General features: G+C 43.4%; 1 protein-coding gene across 2 annotated transcripts in view; it reads right to left on the reverse strand.

Annotated features, from left to right (window-relative positions):
* Window positions 1-16,947, reverse strand: part of tbc1d8 (TBC1 domain family member 8) — a 39,315-nt gene that overhangs the window by 4,342 nt on the left and 18,026 nt on the right. For both annotated transcript variants that reach the window (XM_088352959.1, XM_088352960.1), the window contains exons 7-15: window positions 15,021-15,218; window positions 12,028-12,328; window positions 9,205-9,419; window positions 6,942-7,059; window positions 5,387-5,672; window positions 5,136-5,274; window positions 3,193-3,291; window positions 2,334-2,402; window positions 969-1,233 (exon numbers count right to left, since the gene is read on the reverse strand). In XM_088352959.1, the coding sequence (XP_088209085.1) occupies window positions 969-1,233; window positions 2,334-2,402; window positions 3,193-3,291; window positions 5,136-5,274; window positions 5,387-5,672; window positions 6,942-7,059; window positions 9,205-9,419; window positions 12,028-12,328; window positions 15,021-15,218 (1,690 nt within the window). The remainder of the gene's footprint in view (window positions 1-968; window positions 1,234-2,333; window positions 2,403-3,192; window positions 3,292-5,135; window positions 5,275-5,386; window positions 5,673-6,941; window positions 7,060-9,204; window positions 9,420-12,027; window positions 12,329-15,020; window positions 15,219-16,947) is intronic.

Genomic DNA, 16,947 nt, shown 5'->3' on the forward strand with positions numbered 1-16,947 from the left:
TTCAGTCGATGATTAGTTTGAAAATCCCGTAAATGCGAGCGTGCGACTTGATTAAAGTATGCCGGACTATCAAAAATGGTGAAAAGAATTGACTTCAAGTTGTGTGTAGAAAAACCTTCGGCTGAACTGAAAGGTTTTCTCGTTCAATTTTTAAAAACGAATGCGGTGCTCCAAAAGGAGAGACCGGTTTAGAAGAACAATCAACTGTCCTCTTCCATTTTATCAGTCTGTCGCACAGGTGTCAAACAGGCGGCCCGCTAAGGGATTGAATCCGGCTGGCGAGACAACACTCAGAGAAGCACAAGAGAAAAACAAGCTGCAGGTTGAAATATGTCCACTTGATGTTGCCAAAGCCAGGTGCCTCCAACAAAGACACTGTACTTAGATTTGTATTTATTTCTCTCTCGCTCTCTCTCTCTCTCTCCAACTTCTTTTGCTCTAACTTCCTTTTTTTCTTTTCTCTTTCTCTTTTCCTACTCTTCGCGCTTTCTTTTCTCTCACGACTTTTTATCTCTTGTTTCTCACGCGCTCTCTTTCTTTCTTTGTCCTGCCCTCTCTCCTTTTCCCTCCCTCTTTCTCTTATTTCTTTACCTCTCTTTTTCTTTCTCTTGAATCTACTCGTCCGGCCCCTGACAGAATGTTTGTTCTATTGTGTGGCCCCCTGAGTTCAAATGAGTCTATCGGATATTCGTTGAAATTCACCCTGGTCATCCTGGAAGGGGGATTAGCACTTGTGAGGCCCCTTCTCAAGGTTTTTTTTTCTTCCTTATGCTGAGGTTTTGAGTTTTTCCTTGCCTGCATGTTGGTCTAAGATCAGGGGATGCTGTCATTGTATTCCTGTGCATTCCTTTGACACGTTTTTTGTGATTAAGGGCCAAATAAATAAACGGGACTCGACTCGAAATAGTCGGAGCGCCCGAATTTCGCCTAACAGTGCCGAAAGGCGCGGTCGGTAGAGCGCCACCTACCGAGCCACAGCGCAAAGTCCCCGAAGGAGAGCAGATTGTTCCGGTCCGAGTCCAGCAGGACGAAGGTCCTTCGGGCCAGAGCGTCGGCGTGGTGCCGGCAAGCGTCGGCGGGCCACGGCGACAGCAGGGCGTAGAGGCTCTGGAACTGGGACAGGTCCAGTCGGTAGCGGCGCTCCAGGTAAGAGGCCCCTCGACGCCAGGAAGACGCCTCCGCTGCCGCCACCGCGCTGGCGTCCCCCCAGTACAGGCTGATCAAATGTTCCGTCTGCGCGCGACAGATCCACAAAAAACAATTCAAAAAAATATAAGGAAATATCTCGTTATCGATATTTTATAGAAATATTGGGTAAACATACCTGAAATAAAATAGGGTGGATCATTTTTGAGTACACATTTTAACAACATGATTTGAGCAGATTTATTTACGAATCATTCAAAGACCTAAAACAAGACAATACTTTTATAAATATTATTAAAAGAATGATTTTTAGAATAATATATTTTAATCAGTATCACCTGACGTATCCTAAAAAAATTGAAATGAGTATTATCCATATCTAGAAAAAAATAACGCAATAGAAATTGGTAGAAATATTTGTTATCCATTTTGGATAGAAATATGAATTGAACATCATTTAAAAACAAAGATATCAAAATCATTTTAAAATATTGAATAAACATTTTAACATATAAAAATATGGGGGAAATATTTTGAGCAGAATTATTTAGTATTATTAAGAAAAGATGAATGAAAAACCTGAAAATAAAACTTGAAATAATTTTTTATAAATATGAATCAATTAAAAAAAACATAAGCGATATAAAAAATATCAACTAAACATCGTCTATAATCTTACATTTTTTTTTAATTGTGTTTTATCATTTTTATCAAAAAATATTAAAACTTTCTTTTTTTAGAGAAAACGATAAAGTAATAGAAATGGGGTACCCTGAAAAGTTGGTGGAAATTGTTTTTTTTTTAATCAATATTATAAGTCAACCTTTTTTTCCTCAATATTATTTGAAAATATTGAATACAAATATTTTAAAAACCTAAAACAATATTGGGGAACTATTTCTAAGAGTATGATTTCTTTACTATTGAGTATGAGTCAGAAAAAAAATATTCAAAAACCTAAAAAGGAAAATTTAAATATTTTTTACAGATATTAAAAAGCAATTTGTGAAAATAATGTGATCGGTATGAGTTCAAAAAAGGATGAAGTAAACATTTTCTAAAATCATGGAATTGCGCTTTAGGGTTTCGTCCCTTTAAAAACCACAACAGTCCCGTTTTACACGGAAGCTTCTTATTTGAATAGATTTTTGGGAATCGATGTTGAAAAAGAGTAGTGAGGGATTTACCTTGAAGAGATCGTAAACGTCAGCCAGGTCGTCGGCGGAGATGGAAACGTCCGGCGTCACCAATCTCAACTGGGACGGCAAAGGATTAGCGTTAGCCCGCTAACGGCATTAGCACGGACTACGGGTCGACCGACGAGCGGGCGGGCACCCATATTTGACGGCTATCGGTATCTGCCTATTTATCCGTTTACGAATTCTCTCTTATGCAGCCGAGCTCTCCCTCCGTCGCTCCTACTCCGATCATATTGAGATTTTAAAGTCTGCGGTAGGAAAGCGTGCGTGTGATTAAGAGATGGCGTAAAAATGTGAAATGAACTTGTTAGCTATTCTTATAACATCAGTTGTGAAGAGAGAGCATAAAAGACACGCTATAGAAGGCTAAGTGATTAGCTTTTACCGTAACATGAGTTGGTCAATCTGGCTCTAAAACAGGAGTGCCCACTTTTCAATTCGCCAGCTCCGTCGAAATTTCCGATGCTTTTTGCACTTTCTATTTTGAATTACTTCGGGTCAGGTTGGTTGTATTGACATTTTTATTTCTTTCTTGTAAAAAAAATAATCAGTCAGCCATTTTATGTATCTTTCTACCTTTCCTGCAACGCTAGTTTTGCTGGTTTAGGTGAAAGATGAGTACGTCAGTTGCGTCGAAATTCTAATTTTAAAAATTTCCGAGAGAAATTGCAGTTTGATTTGAATGTATCACAAATATGTTTGTTTCTTTATGCACGATTAAAATATGTCTTACGCCCACGTTTACGCTTTTACAGCAAACGACTATCGTCTCCAAACACGGGTTATCGGCCTCCCCTTAACACTAATCGTCGGTATCGGCCGGATCCCTAGCATGTGGGCGTCTCACCGCATTTTCTTTGGTGGTGTCCTCGTGCGCTTGAAGGACTCTGATCCGATGCCTGCAGCGAAGACTCTCGATCTTCTTCACCGTCAGGTCTCCGAACCTCTGGCCGACAAAACACATTTACAGATTTTGTTAGCTAGCGCTTTATCTTTAAAATTTCGAAAAAGACTATTTAATTGCGGATGTAGTTCAGCTTACGTTTCGGCTCTGGGTTAGCATCGTTAGCACAGACGTCATCGAGAATAAACCCAAAAAGTTGATGGACTACAAGATGGGCAATGTTATTTTAATATCACTTTGTATATATCGTACGTTTTTCCCCTCAGGATCCGCGAACTGTGAATAAATAGATGACGACAGAAAAAGAGCTAGATTCCCCGTTTGCCCAACTGTTAGCATCGTTAGCACAGATTTAAAAATGAAACAAACAAAAGGACAACAAAATAGGTGTGGAATCTTGTATATAATATTAATATAATTAGATTTGTCTGTCTTGTTATGGATATTAACATTGTAAAACATTGTGTGCAATGAGATTAGACATGGCACTCCAGGGTAAAACTTGTCATAAAAAGACTTATCAGTATAACTGTATACATTTCTAACTGTATAAATATACAGTACGGCGAGTAAAATTAACTTGGCTCACTGTTGTAATGTTAGCATAGATACTAAAAGAAGTATATCATTTACATTGTTATTTTCATGTAACATCTGTAAAAAATAGGCAAAGAAAAATGGATCTGTATCCGAGCCTGGCTCCCTGTTTGGCTATATGTTAGCATCATGAGCACAGCTAGAAAAACAAGAAACAAAAATCAAATAAAACAAGTGGAGAGTCTACATTATGTACCATTATGTCATTTTAATAGAAGTGTACCACAAGAAAAATTGATCAGTATTCCCGTTTCTCTAACTGTTAGCGTTGTAACATCGGCTGTATACAAGACAGGAAAAATAAAAAAAGATTATGTATTATTTACAGTGTCATTTTAATATACCTCAACAACAAAATGGTAGCTTGGCTCTCTGTGTGGCTAACTGTTAGCAGAATTAGTATGGATGTAAAAAAACATTTTTCATATAATTTCTGTATGAATATACATTAAGTGCAGTGGCTCTATTCTAGCTTGGCTCCCTGTTTGACTGTTAGCATTGTTAGCATGGATATAAACAAAAAAAGAAACAAAACACAAAAGTGAAGATTTGACATGATTTACAATGTCATTTTAATATAACTTTGTAAGAATACCAAAATAAAGATGGGTCTGTATTTTAGCTTGCTTTTCTGTTTGGCAAAATGTTAGCAACTGAAGTTATATACTATTTTACACACGGTTTTATCTTACATAAAGTCAAATGTACTTGTTCTAAAATCTGACTTCAGTGTTTGAGGGCAAACTCTGAGAGAAGGCTGTCGTAAAAACGCCTGTGCTTTGGAATGTGTCTTTGGTTTCTGTTTGTGTAGATAACAACGACTTATCACCTTGCCCGGGGGCAAAGGCGATGACCTATCACCCTTTTCCCAATGCTTCGAAGAACGATCGGGATAATTACACGGCGCGGACCAATCAGCCAGAGGCTTGGTCAAGGGGCGTAAACGTTCCATCGGCATGAATTATAACAGAGGAGCCCTCTCCTGCACACGATTGTAATTGGGACAGACTGAGACCTGATTTGTTCAACTATTTGATCCGGCTAAATGAATTAATAAGTGGACGACATGCGGCCCTCGGCTCAATAATTTCCCTGACTTTAGAACATGCTCCAACTGAAGGGGTTTGAACAAGACACTTTAAGTGTCTTAAAGACAGATTGCAGTTTAGGAAATGTTAAAAACTTACACAACAATAGCATGGATGTAGGCTACAAGTTAAAAAAAGACAAGTTAAGAGTATCATTTTTTTGACAACAAACATATCCTAGCTAAACAGTTAGCGGCTTACTTCATAGGCGTCAATGATGAGCTGCGTAATGTCGGCTCGGCGCGCGCCGGAAACTTCGGCCGTGTTGTGGCCGCCGTTTGCGGGAGGCGGAGAAACCTCGCCAGGAGAAGATTGCTCGCTTCCCACACGCTCCAGAAAACTGGGACGGATTAGCGACGTAGCGTGTTAACGTCAAAAGTGTCGGGTGCTAGTTTTTCTAGCGTTTGGACTCGCAAGAACCACAAAACAAGAACGGAGGATCCTGGAAATACCTAGCGAGGACCATCAGCGCCTGCCCGTCGTCCACTCGCGCGCACAAGCTAGCAGCGTTAGCCTCCAAGACGGCTAAAGCTAGCTGGAAGACGGCCTTGATGCCGTGGAAGAAGAACCAGTCCACCACGCAGACGGCGCTGCGAAAGGGAAGCACGCTCACGAAAACGGTGAGGAACCACGAGAGGGAGACGGACGACAACGCGGAAAGGTCCGGGAAATGCCGGGCCAGGTCGGGGAGGCGCTCGCCGATCAGTTGCTCGAAAACCGATTGGTCCACTTGAGCGCCTGCGGGGACAAAAACCGGAAGAGGACATTGTGCGGTTGTGCCACGCTAATGCTAGCACGCTAACGCTAAATCGTTCAGAATCGGGGATGTCGTACCGCTTTGAGCTCGGGGGCCACGGGGTAGAAACAAATATTGTGGGAGAGCAAGATAGAGCGAGAGGACGAGAGCGACTCAGAAAAAGTGTGAGAGAGCAAGAGCAAAAGAGTATAAGCGTGAGACCGAAGGAAAGGGAGAGAGAGAAAAATAAGAGTGGGTGAGGCAGAGCGCGAGCGACTGAGAAAAAGCGTGAGAGAGCAAGAGCAAAAGAGAGAAAGCGTGAGAGTGAGAGAGAAAGAAAGGGAGTGACAGAGAAAAGAGAAACAGAGCAAAATAGAGAGCGAGCGAGCGAGCTTGTGAGACAGAGAGAGCAAGACAGTGACAGAAAGAAAGAGACAAAGAGATAGAGCGAGACAAAGTATGAAAAATAGACAAGAAGAGAGAGGGAGAGAGCAAGACAGAAAGAGAATAGAGAGAGAGAAAGAGAGACAAAGAGATACCGAAAGAGGGAAAGACAAAGACAGAAAGGGTGACAGACAGAAAGGGTGACAGAGAGAGAAAGTGACAGAGAGAGAAAGACAGAAAGATAGAGAAAGAGGGAGAGACACAGAGAGAAAGAGGGAGAGACGAAGTAAAGGAAAGAGACAAGAGACAGAGACAAGAGACAGTAGACAGAGAGAGCGACAGAGAGAGACACAGAGACAGAGAGAAAGAGACACAGAAACAGAGAGAGACACATAGAGAGACACAGAGACAGAGAGAGAGAGACACACAGAGACAGAGAGAGAGACACACAGAGACAGAAAGAGAGACACAGAGACACAGAGAGAGAGACACAGAGAGAGGCACATAGAGACACAGAGAGAGACACAGAGAGAGACGCAGAGAGAGAGACGCAGAGAGAGAGAGAGAGAGAGAGAGAGAGACCAGGAGACAAGAAGAGAGACAAAATGAGACAGACAAAGATAAAAAAGAAAGGGAGTGAGAGAAACAAAAAGAAAGAGCGAATTGTCTTTGCGAGTGGCATCTGGCTTTGGCGCCATCAGGTGGACACTTTTCAAACTTCCGCTTCTCTCTGTGTCGTCCGGCGGGCCCAATTAAAACCCCCCGGCAGGCCTGATTTGGCCCGCGGGACCCTTCTTTGCCCCCCCTGACCTACAGTATGTGCCGGTAACGTTAGCCTGCTAGGATTTGTAGTAAATTAGCATTAGCGGGAAAGCTAACGGACTTACCGATCACCCTGCGGTTGAAATAGTCGGGAAGCATGCGTTCGCAAATGGCCACCAGCAGCCAAAAGGCTTCTTCTTCTTTGGCGTAGAGCAGCAACACCGATGCCAGGATGTTCATCGACTGCCGTGCCAAAAAACACAATTAGCGTCCACGTCGCCACCCGGGATACAAACCGTACCGATTATCGCTATCCGGAGGAGGCCCGTGACCCCTATTCCTTCGGTCCGAGACGAGAATTAGCGTCACAGTCGGCACCGAAGGATCCAAAGTCGATACCGATTATCGTATCGAACCCGTTTTCATTCGGTCCGAGACGAGAATTAGCGTCAAAGTCGGCACCGAGGATCCAAAGTCGATACCGGTTATCGGTATCGAGAAGCGGCCCTTGACCCCTATTCATTCGGTCTGAGACGAGAATTAGCGTCAAAGTCGGCACCGAGGATCCAAAGTCGATACCGGTTATCGGTATCGAGAAGCGGCCCTTGACCCCTATTCATTCGGTCTGAGACGAGAATTAGCGTCAAAGTCGGCACAGAGGATCCAAAGTCGATACTGATTATCAGTATCAAACCCATTTTCATTCGGTCCGAGACAAGAATTAGCGTCAATGTCGGCACGAAAAATCCAAAGTAGATACGAAGGATCCAAAGTCGATACCGGTTATCGGTATCGAGAAGAGGCCCGCAACCTGTTTTAATTCAGTCCAAGACGAGAATTAGCGCCAAAGTCGGCACAATGGATCCAGAGTTGATACCGATTATCGGTATCGAGAGGAGGCCTGTAACCCGTTTTCATTCGGTTCGAGACGAGAATTAGCATCAAAGTCGGCACCGAGGATCCAAAGTCGATACCGATTATTGGTATCGAGAGGAGGCCCGTGACCCGTATTCACTTTTTGAATAATCCCAATAGAAAAAAAGAATATGGGTCTTAAATGCTCTCCGGAATCTTTCTCAACAGGGGTCTCCAGCTTGCGGCTGGGGGCCCATTGTGGCCCGCAGGATAATTGTTTGAGGACCTGGCCATTATATGAACAGTCACATTGTATAGTGACTTGTTTACCTGACTGCCCATTTTGCACATCTGGTGAGCTGCTCCTCTTGCACTCTTTGCACTACTGTAAAATACTCGTAGCTATAATTATTTAGTATATTATTAGTATTTCATTACTCAAACTCAATACAACATTTGATTTCTATCTGTACATTCAAGGAAACTGCGGGTCAGATGTGTCGACATTTCGTTCTGTAGACACGTGTACTAGAATGACAATAAAGTAGATCTGAATCTGAATCTGATTTGCTATATAGCTATTTGTTAGCACTGTTAGCATGAATGATGTCATTCTCATTCTAAATGCAACTCGTCTTACATTTGACTCTATAAAAGTCATTTTTTTATGAAACATTTGGGAAATAGATTTGCTTTATGTTTAGGTTTTATCGATAATAAGAAATCCTTGATTTTTTTTTTTCAATCATTCGTTACATTGGGTGTTTATGTATTCTATTCCTTTTACTTTATTATTGTTTCATTTTCAACACAAGGATACTGCTGGAAGTGGGAATCTCCCAAAGGGGATCAATAAAGTATCTATCTAAATCAGGGGTGTCAAAGTCATTTGAACTCGGGGGCCGCACGATAGAACAAACATTCTGTCGGGGGCCGGACAAGTAGATTCAAGAGAAAGAAAAAGAGAGAGAAAGGAATAAGAGAAAGAGGGAGGGAAAAGGAGAGAGGGTGGGACAGAGAAAGAGAGAGAGGGAGAGAGTGTGAGAGAGGGGGAAAGAAAGGGAGAGGAAGAAAGAAATCCAAAGAGAAATAGAAAGACAGAAAGAGAGAAAAGAGAAAAGAAAGTGCGAAGGGTAGGAAGAGAGAAAGAGTAAAGAGAGAAAAGGAGAAAAGGAAGTTAGAGCAAAAGAGGTTAAAAGACACAGAGAGAGAGAGAAAGAGACAAAGAGGAACAAAGGAAGAGAAAAAGAGAAACACAGAGAGTGAAAGAGACAGAGACAGAGTGGGAGAAAAGGGGTGGAAAAGAAAGAGAGAGAGAGAGAGAAATAAATACAAGTACAGTGTCTTTGTTGGAGGCACCTGGCTTTGGCAACATCTAGTGGACCTATTTCAACCCGCAGCTCGTTTTTCTCTTGCGCTTCTCTGAGTGTTGTCTCGCGGGCCGGATTCAATCCCTTAGCGGGCCTGACCCGGCCCGCGGGCCGCCCGTGATCTCAATAAATCCTATCTGGGAGCCAGCGTGGTGGGACGTACCTGACAGTATCCGATTTTGGGGTTGCGCTCCGCGTAGGCGGTGAGGACGCGGCGAAGCGCGGCGATGCCGGTGGGATTCTGGAAAGCGGGGTGGTCCGGGAGGGATCGGTGGAGGTCCCGTTCGATTTCCTCCGTGGTCAGGTTGCTTTGGCCCATGGACGTTTGCACCAGGCCGGCGTAGTAACCCGGGTGGGATTCCAGATCGGAGGTGGCGTCTGCGGGGATTGCAGAAAATATTGGAAAATAGGACAACGGATCATCATCAAAATGCTGAAGGTAAGGACTCCGTTTTTGCTACATGTTAGCAAAGGACCTGTTAGAGATAAATACAGAGATAGATATAGAGATAGAGAGATATAGACATATAGAGAGAGATAGAAACTTTATTCATTTTATACCAGTAGGGAAATTCACACTTCCAGTAGTATCATTTTGTTGTTTATTAACAGATGAACAGGATGGCCTCGGGGTGCTGTGTTGTAGTTTAGCAACAGCGGAGTGGATGAGGTCACACGCTAGGCCGAAAGTTCGACGTCCCTGCGGCAGATGAAAATCTATGTGCCCTGGGTGACACCGCCTCGTGTAAACGTAGATAGCGAGTCCGCCTCCTCTCTGCTTCCCGCAGGCTTTCTTATCTCTAACAGCGCTGTAGCCGGGTAGCTCCACGTTAGCGTCCGGGATGCTAGACGTGAGCCACGTTTCCGTAAAACACAGCAAACTGCATCCCCTGTACGCTTTGATGTTTTTCACCAGCACAGCCAGTACCTCGGTCATATTTGGTACCATGTTTACGGACGGTACCGAAGGCTAATAACGCCGCTAGCCGCTTAGCCTTCACCTTAGCTCCGGCTCTGCATCCACGATAGGGCCCCTTCATCACGCCGGCTGTAAATAGGGTAGAGTAGAGCCCTGAGGGTAACAGCGATCCTAGCTTACGACGTTTTCACATTATCGTTCGAGAGATTCAAGATTGTCTTTATTGTCATTAACATCAAATGCCAGAGGCCATTTTCTTTGCAGCCTAGGAGTATGTTTTCACTATTCTCTTTTCTTTTCAGTCATGTTGCAACAGACATCACACCAGTGTATGAACAAAGCACCCGATAAGAAAAAAATGGAGGGCGGGTTGAAGCCATAGGCTAAAAAGAGACAACTTTGGACGCTTCTTCAATCAGATAAACAAAGAATCATATTTGACATCATTATAACAATCATCTGTTAATCCATTATAAAAATGACTACATTATCGAATCACCATATAGAGAATATTTTACGGTTTCTGAGGAATCTGTCACGGTGGCCATGGCGCCCAATTGGCCCCGCCCATCTGGCACCAGCTGCAGCTCATTGACAGATTGGCTTTCCGTCTATTTAAGCTCAGCGTTCTCATTTTTCCGTTGTCAGTCCGTCAACGAACCTCTGCCCCGCAAGACGTGGGTTCTGACTAGGTTCAGTGTTCTTGTTGGTATTTCCTGTCCGGTATTGTTCCCGTTTAATTTCAGTTTCCAGTTTTGTTTCAGTCTATTTTTGTCCTGTTTATTATTTTCTCCAGTTTTTGTCCCTGTCTAGTTTGTCCTGTCTAATTTCGATATCCCGATTCATTATCTGTCCCGTCTGTCCCGTCCTGTCCGTTATCGACCCCATCTGTCCGATATCAACTCAGGCTATTCGATCTCGTCAGCCTCTGGCTTCCTATCATGCAAAGACTGCTGTCTAACAATATGACTCCCCATTTCCTGTAAGATAAAAGGCTCGTGTGAATACGTCACGCGTTTGGGTCCTGATCCTGTTCTGGTCCTTGACAGAATCATTCCTTTCACATTATTCTTTTATGTGGATGCCCTTGCAAGATCCATTGCGGCTGGTGATCCTGGACATGGCGCATGTTTAGTTGTTTATGAGTCTGTCTAGGTCTTCAATCCTCTAGAACATCCAGGTTTTACTCTGAAGTGGGAGACTTCATTTTCTTTGAATACAAACTTTACCATTTGTTGTCCAGGTGCTCTCTATCAGTCGTTTTTTTTTTTTTTTTTATCTGACGTCCCTTCTGGGCGATTCTAGCGTTTGTTTTTTGAGAGCATTCTGCTAATGTAGACTTTGTCCCATTCATTTAGGACCTTGCTTTAAAATGTCAGGCTTCTCCAATAGGTTGGTGGTCTTTTTCCTCCCATACTTGAGAAAGTTGAGAAATCATCTGTTGAGCCACTGTCTCTAATTTGGGTTTGAGATGGAGCCACCATCGGCATCATTTTCACAAAATTATGAAATGTTTTTCTTGATTTATTGCGTCGTCTATCGAGTCAGACTGCCATGCAACGCGGCAATGGCAACAATTTCAATCATCAAGCAGGATTTCAAGCACCCTTACGAACCCCGTAAATAGTATTTTATCGTTTTAATATTTTTATCTGAGGTACCGGCGGTTCGAGGGTTATTAGCATAGGTTTCCGTACAGCAATTTCGCTTTACAACCTCAGCAGTGGTTAGCGCGTGTGCGGCACAGTTCTGTGTGGAGTTTGCATGTTCTCCCCGTGCTTGGGTGGGTTTCCTCCGGGCACTTCCAAAAACATGCACGATAGATTAATTGGCCAGTCCAAATAGTCCCTAGGTGTGAATGAGCGAGCATGTTGTCTGTCCCTGTGTTCCCTGCCACGAGTTGAGGGTGTCCCCCTGCCCACTGCTGAAGACAGCTGGAATGGGCTCCGGCACCCCCGCGACCCTACTGAGGATAAGCGCTGCAGATAACGGATGGAACCTTAACGTCACGACAGATGGATCTGGTATCCAAGGGCTCTACCGCAGCTAATAAGCTAATGATCTCACCTGAGAAGGTCATCCACAGCTCACCCCGAAGCGACTCGGGGATCCCCATGGCGATCAGATGCTGTAGCTTGTCGGTGCGAAACATGTGGACGCCGCGTCCAAACTCTTGGAAGTGATCCTCCCACATCTTCTCTTTGAGTTCTTCCAGATCGCCATGCTCGCTACTGGCGGGCGCGCCGTGATGGAAAGCCGTCATGAGAGCTTCGCTGTTGACGGTGTTCCGAAGAACCTGCTCCTCCATCTCGTCTTCGTCCGAGCAGGCCGTGTCGTAGTAGAAGGTGTAGTACGGATTGGGACGGCTCTGGTGACGGCATCAAGCACAAATCGGGACACTGATTCCCATACCGTAGGTGTCCAGCAGGCGGCCCGCGGGCCAGATCAGGCCCACCGATGGTTTAAATCCGGCCCGCAAGACAACGGTGAGAGAAGCGCAAGAGGAAAATGAGCTGTAGGTTGAAATATTTCCACCGGATGTCACCTAAGCCAGTTAACGCTTGCAAAACATTTGTGGTCGTATTTCTCCGTTTCTCTCTGACTCACTTCTTTTTTATTTATTCCTCCCTCTTTTTCTTTCTCCTGTTCACTCTCCCTTTCTCTCTCTTTTTTCCATTTCTCTCTCACTCTCTAACTCTTTCTTTTTCTCTGTCTTGCTGTCTTTTTATTTTCTCTTTTTAATTTACACTTTAATTCTCTCTCTCTCTCTCTCGCTCTGTCTCTATATATATCTCTATATATCTCTCCCTCTCTCTCCCTCACCTGCTGACTCTTTCTTTCTGTCGTTTCACTTATTCTTTTTATCTTTCTCGTTTTTCACTTTCTTTTTCTCTCATTGTTACTCTGTCTCCCTTGCTGTCCCTATCTCTTTATTACTCTCTCTTTCCCTCCCTCTCTTCCTGTCTCTTTTTCTCCCTCTCTTTCTTTTAAACTTACTAGTCCAGCCCCTGTGAGATTTTTTTGTTGCATTTGTGGCCCCCAGCTAAAACCAGTTTGACACCCCTGCGATAGAACAAACATTCTGTCGGGGGCCGGACTAGTAGATTAAAGAGAAAAAGGGAGGGGAAAGGAGAGAGCCCAGGACAAAGAAAGAAAAAGAGAGAGAGGGAGAGAGCGTGAGAAACAAAAAATAAAAAGTCATGAGAGAGGGGGAAAAGAAAGGGAGAGGAAGAAAGAAATCCAAAGAGAAATAGGTAAACAGAGGGAGAGAAAAAAAAGCGCCGAGGGTAGGAAGAGAGAAAGAGAAAAGGAAAAAAGGAAGTTAGAGCAAAATAAGTTAAAAAGACACAGAGTGAAAGAGACAGAGAGAGAGACAGAAAGACAAGTACAGGTTCTTTGTTCGAAGCACCTGGCTTTGGCAACATCAAGTTGAGATATTTCAACCTGCAGCTTGTTTTTCTCTTGCGCTTCTCTGAGTGTTGTCTCGCGGGCCGGATTCAATCCCTTAGCGGGCCCGATCCGGCCCGCGGGCCGTCTGTTTGACAGCTGTGTTCTATCGTGTGGCCCCCTGAGTTAAAATGAGTTTGACACCCCTAGGTTAATCGGTAGTTTTGTTTTTTTCTTTTTTGTTTCTTTGATGAATCCTATTTCTCCCACTAGGTAGCACCTAAAATTACACCCTGTCCTTTGAGACTTTCATATTACGGCCGGGCTCTCAAATGATCACCCCGCAGGCGGAATTGGCCCCCGGGGCCGCGAGTTGGAGACCCCTGCTTTAAAATGTCCACCCACTTGGGCCTCCTAAAAATCAATGGAAAACATGATCTCATTGATTTCCTTTCTGCTTTAAGAGTTAACTCCTTCACGTTCCTGTCAGAATGGCCTAAAACCCTAATCCAAGACGTACCCAAAATCAATTGAATGCGAGTTCTGGAGAATATGGAGGCTTTTGGTCTCTCTTGTGTGCTTTCAACATCGAGTCATCGGAGAAATAGAAGCTTTTTATTCTCGCCTGATTTTTTTTTTTTTTTTTTTCTTTTCAGTCTCATGCCTGCAGAGGAGTTAAGCATCTTAGCTGGGAAAACTGGTGAGATAATAAAAAGTGGCCATTTCGAGAAGACCAGCTTACAACACTCAAACCTCTACAATTGTGCATTTTATTTTGGTCCAATTTTTAGACATTGTGAAAGAGTTGTAAATGTTTGACTTCTCTTTCAAGAAGATTGTGCACACTTGCATAGCAATAGTGTGTAAAAATGAATCAGAGATGACGTTAGTCACCTTCATTTTCGGGTCTGATTTAAATACACCCTGAAAAATGATATATAAATATGTGGGGGGTTTTGATGGCTAACCAATGTTTCAATCATCGTTTCAATCAGTTACTACTGGCTGAAGATATTCAGAGCTCTGGTCCAGTATAGGCTAGTGCAGGCTGTGGACTGTAAAAAAAAGTTTGCTATTGGCGGAGACTGGTGTCAATCAAAAGGTTAGAGGCTGAGGATCATTTTATGTATCATTTTACGAATCTGTTAATTCTTAAAGGGGAGTTTCGGAGCGAAAGGAACAGATTACTACAAGGAATGTCCAACTAAGCAGAAATGCTTTTAGGTGATTTTTTTTTTTTAATTTTAAAATATTTTTTATGGATTTCAGTGACTGGTGAAGGCGTGACTTTGTTTATCAAAAGTCCGGCGGCCCGCTATGTGGAAAGGTGGTTAAACAATGTGATCTAAAGATTTTTGGGGGGGAAAGAAAAAGTCTTGGTACCCAATTAAAAGGTCAGAGGCTGAGGATCATTTTGGGTATCATTCTACAAATCTGTTAATTTTTAAAGGGGAGTTTTGGAGCAAAAGGAACAGATTACTACAAGGAATGTCCAACTAAGCAGAAATGCTTTTAGGTGATTTTTTTTTTTTTATATGTCGCATTATCTTGTGTTTCAGAGTCAACGTCGTGGTTAGATTCTCTGGATTGTCCTAGTAGTAACAAAGTCATTTTTATGAACATTCAACAAATTTGGTTCAAGATTTTTGGGGAGAAAGAAATATTGTCGGTACCGTGGTCCTGTTGGTCGGGCGGCTGGGACGGAAGGCCGAGCGCTTGAGATGCAAAGAGCGCATCCTGCAGTCCAGACTTGCCAGCAGGCCGTCCGGTTCCTGCAGCTCGATGACTTGGAACGCTTTCTTGGAGCGGACGCTCACGATCACCGGGTTGGGAAGAGCGCAGGTGCTCTCCGCTTTCTCCACCGACAACACCTGAACACAGTTTTTGGTTGGCATCGTCGCGTCAAGTCAAAATGTCTCAAAGGACTGCACAGGTTACAATGACACCATCCCCTGATCTGAAACCGACATGCGGGCAAGGAAAAACTCACAACCTCAACATGAGAAAAAATAAGAAACCTTGAGAAGGGACAGTCTCAAAGGGCTGCACAGACCACTGATTACTGCAAACTACAGAGTATAATGACACCATCCCCTGATCTACAACTTACATGAGGGCAAGGGGAAACTCAAAAACCTCAAGTCATGTCATGTTTATTTGTTTGGCCCTTAATCACAGAGAGTCTCAAAAGGCTGTACAGACCACAGACTATTGCAAACCACAGACTATTATGACACCATCCCCTCATCTAAAACCTACATGAGGGCAAGGAAAAACTTAAAACCTCAACATGAGAAAAATAAGAAACCTTGGGCTCACAAGTAGTCATCCCTCTTCCAGGATGACCAGGGTGTTATAGCAGGGCGGATGGCATTGAACCCAGAGCTGAAATCCAGGAAGAGCATTCTGACATAGCTCCTGCGTTTCTCTAAATGGCTCAGCACTCAAAAATGACTACAAAACTACTCGTAAAAAAATTGGATGTCATAAATTAAAGTGTCAGTGTGTAATCATTTGCCATGAAAAGTCGTACCTAAGAATGAAGCTGAAGGGTGTGCATTTAAAGAAGCCCGAACGATACCACTTAGCAAAATTCAAAAGCCTACTTCCATTTTTCTTGCGTGAACAAGAATTGATTTCAACCAGTGACAACAAATGAAGCGGATGAACCCGGAGCGGCTGAAAAGAGCAAAGAGCAGGAGTCTAAGCAGCTAACTTAAGCAACTAGCGGGTGAAGCCTCAAAACGGCCATCAAAAGATGGAATTTGTGAAGTGTCAGGATCCCGAATTACAAGAGGAAGCTGTGGAAGGCGATTCATAGCCTGCAGCCAAGCAGTTAACATTAAGGGCTAGAGATGGAAACTGGGGAAAAATGTGCCAGGTGCTTAAATCACAAGGTTCAGTTGAGTGAAAAGCCAATACAGTGGAACCTCGGTTTTCGAACGCCTCTCAGTTCGAACAAATGGGAGTCCGACCAAAAATTTAGAGAAATTATTGCTTCGCTGTTCGAACGCCGGTAATGCGTACGCTAGGGTGCCATGCTGAGCGGCGTACAGGTGTTTTAGCCCCTTATTATGCCTCTGAAGAAAGTCGGTACAAGCGGTAAAGTTGCTACAGGTGAAAAAGGAAAAGTAGTGCATACGACTATTGCATTTTAAGAAAGAAATAATGGACAAATATGAAAGCCGCCTTCTGCTGACCACTACAAAGGTAAAAAATCCTATTCATAATTCTTTTCTTTATCTGTTTTTTTTTTTTAACACGTTCATGTTAGCATAATCTTTCGTACGGAAGATTCCGCTAACGCAAACGTACGATTAGGCTGGGTTAGCTTTATGTTTACGTTAAACATTCAAGGTAAACATTCAGGGTGTCGGAACGGATTAAAACGATTGACATTACTTTTAATGGGAAAAATGATTTCGGTGATCGAACAAATCGGTTTTCGAACAGGGTTCTGGAACGGATTATGGTCGAGAACCCGGGTTCCACTGTAGTTGGAATTGGTCAGAGTGAGTGCGAGTGGCTAACTTTAGTCTTAAAAGCTACTAAAAAGACCAGTAAAAGATTCCAAGGCCAAACCCTGAATTTGTCAACAGA

This window comes from Urocampus carinirostris, chromosome 14 (genome assembly GCF_059441175.1).
Source record: "Urocampus carinirostris isolate Australia breed hairy pipefish chromosome 14, RoL_Ucar_1.0, whole genome shotgun sequence".
NCBI classification, from domain to species: domain Eukaryota; kingdom Metazoa; phylum Chordata; class Actinopteri; order Syngnathiformes; family Syngnathidae; genus Urocampus; species Urocampus carinirostris.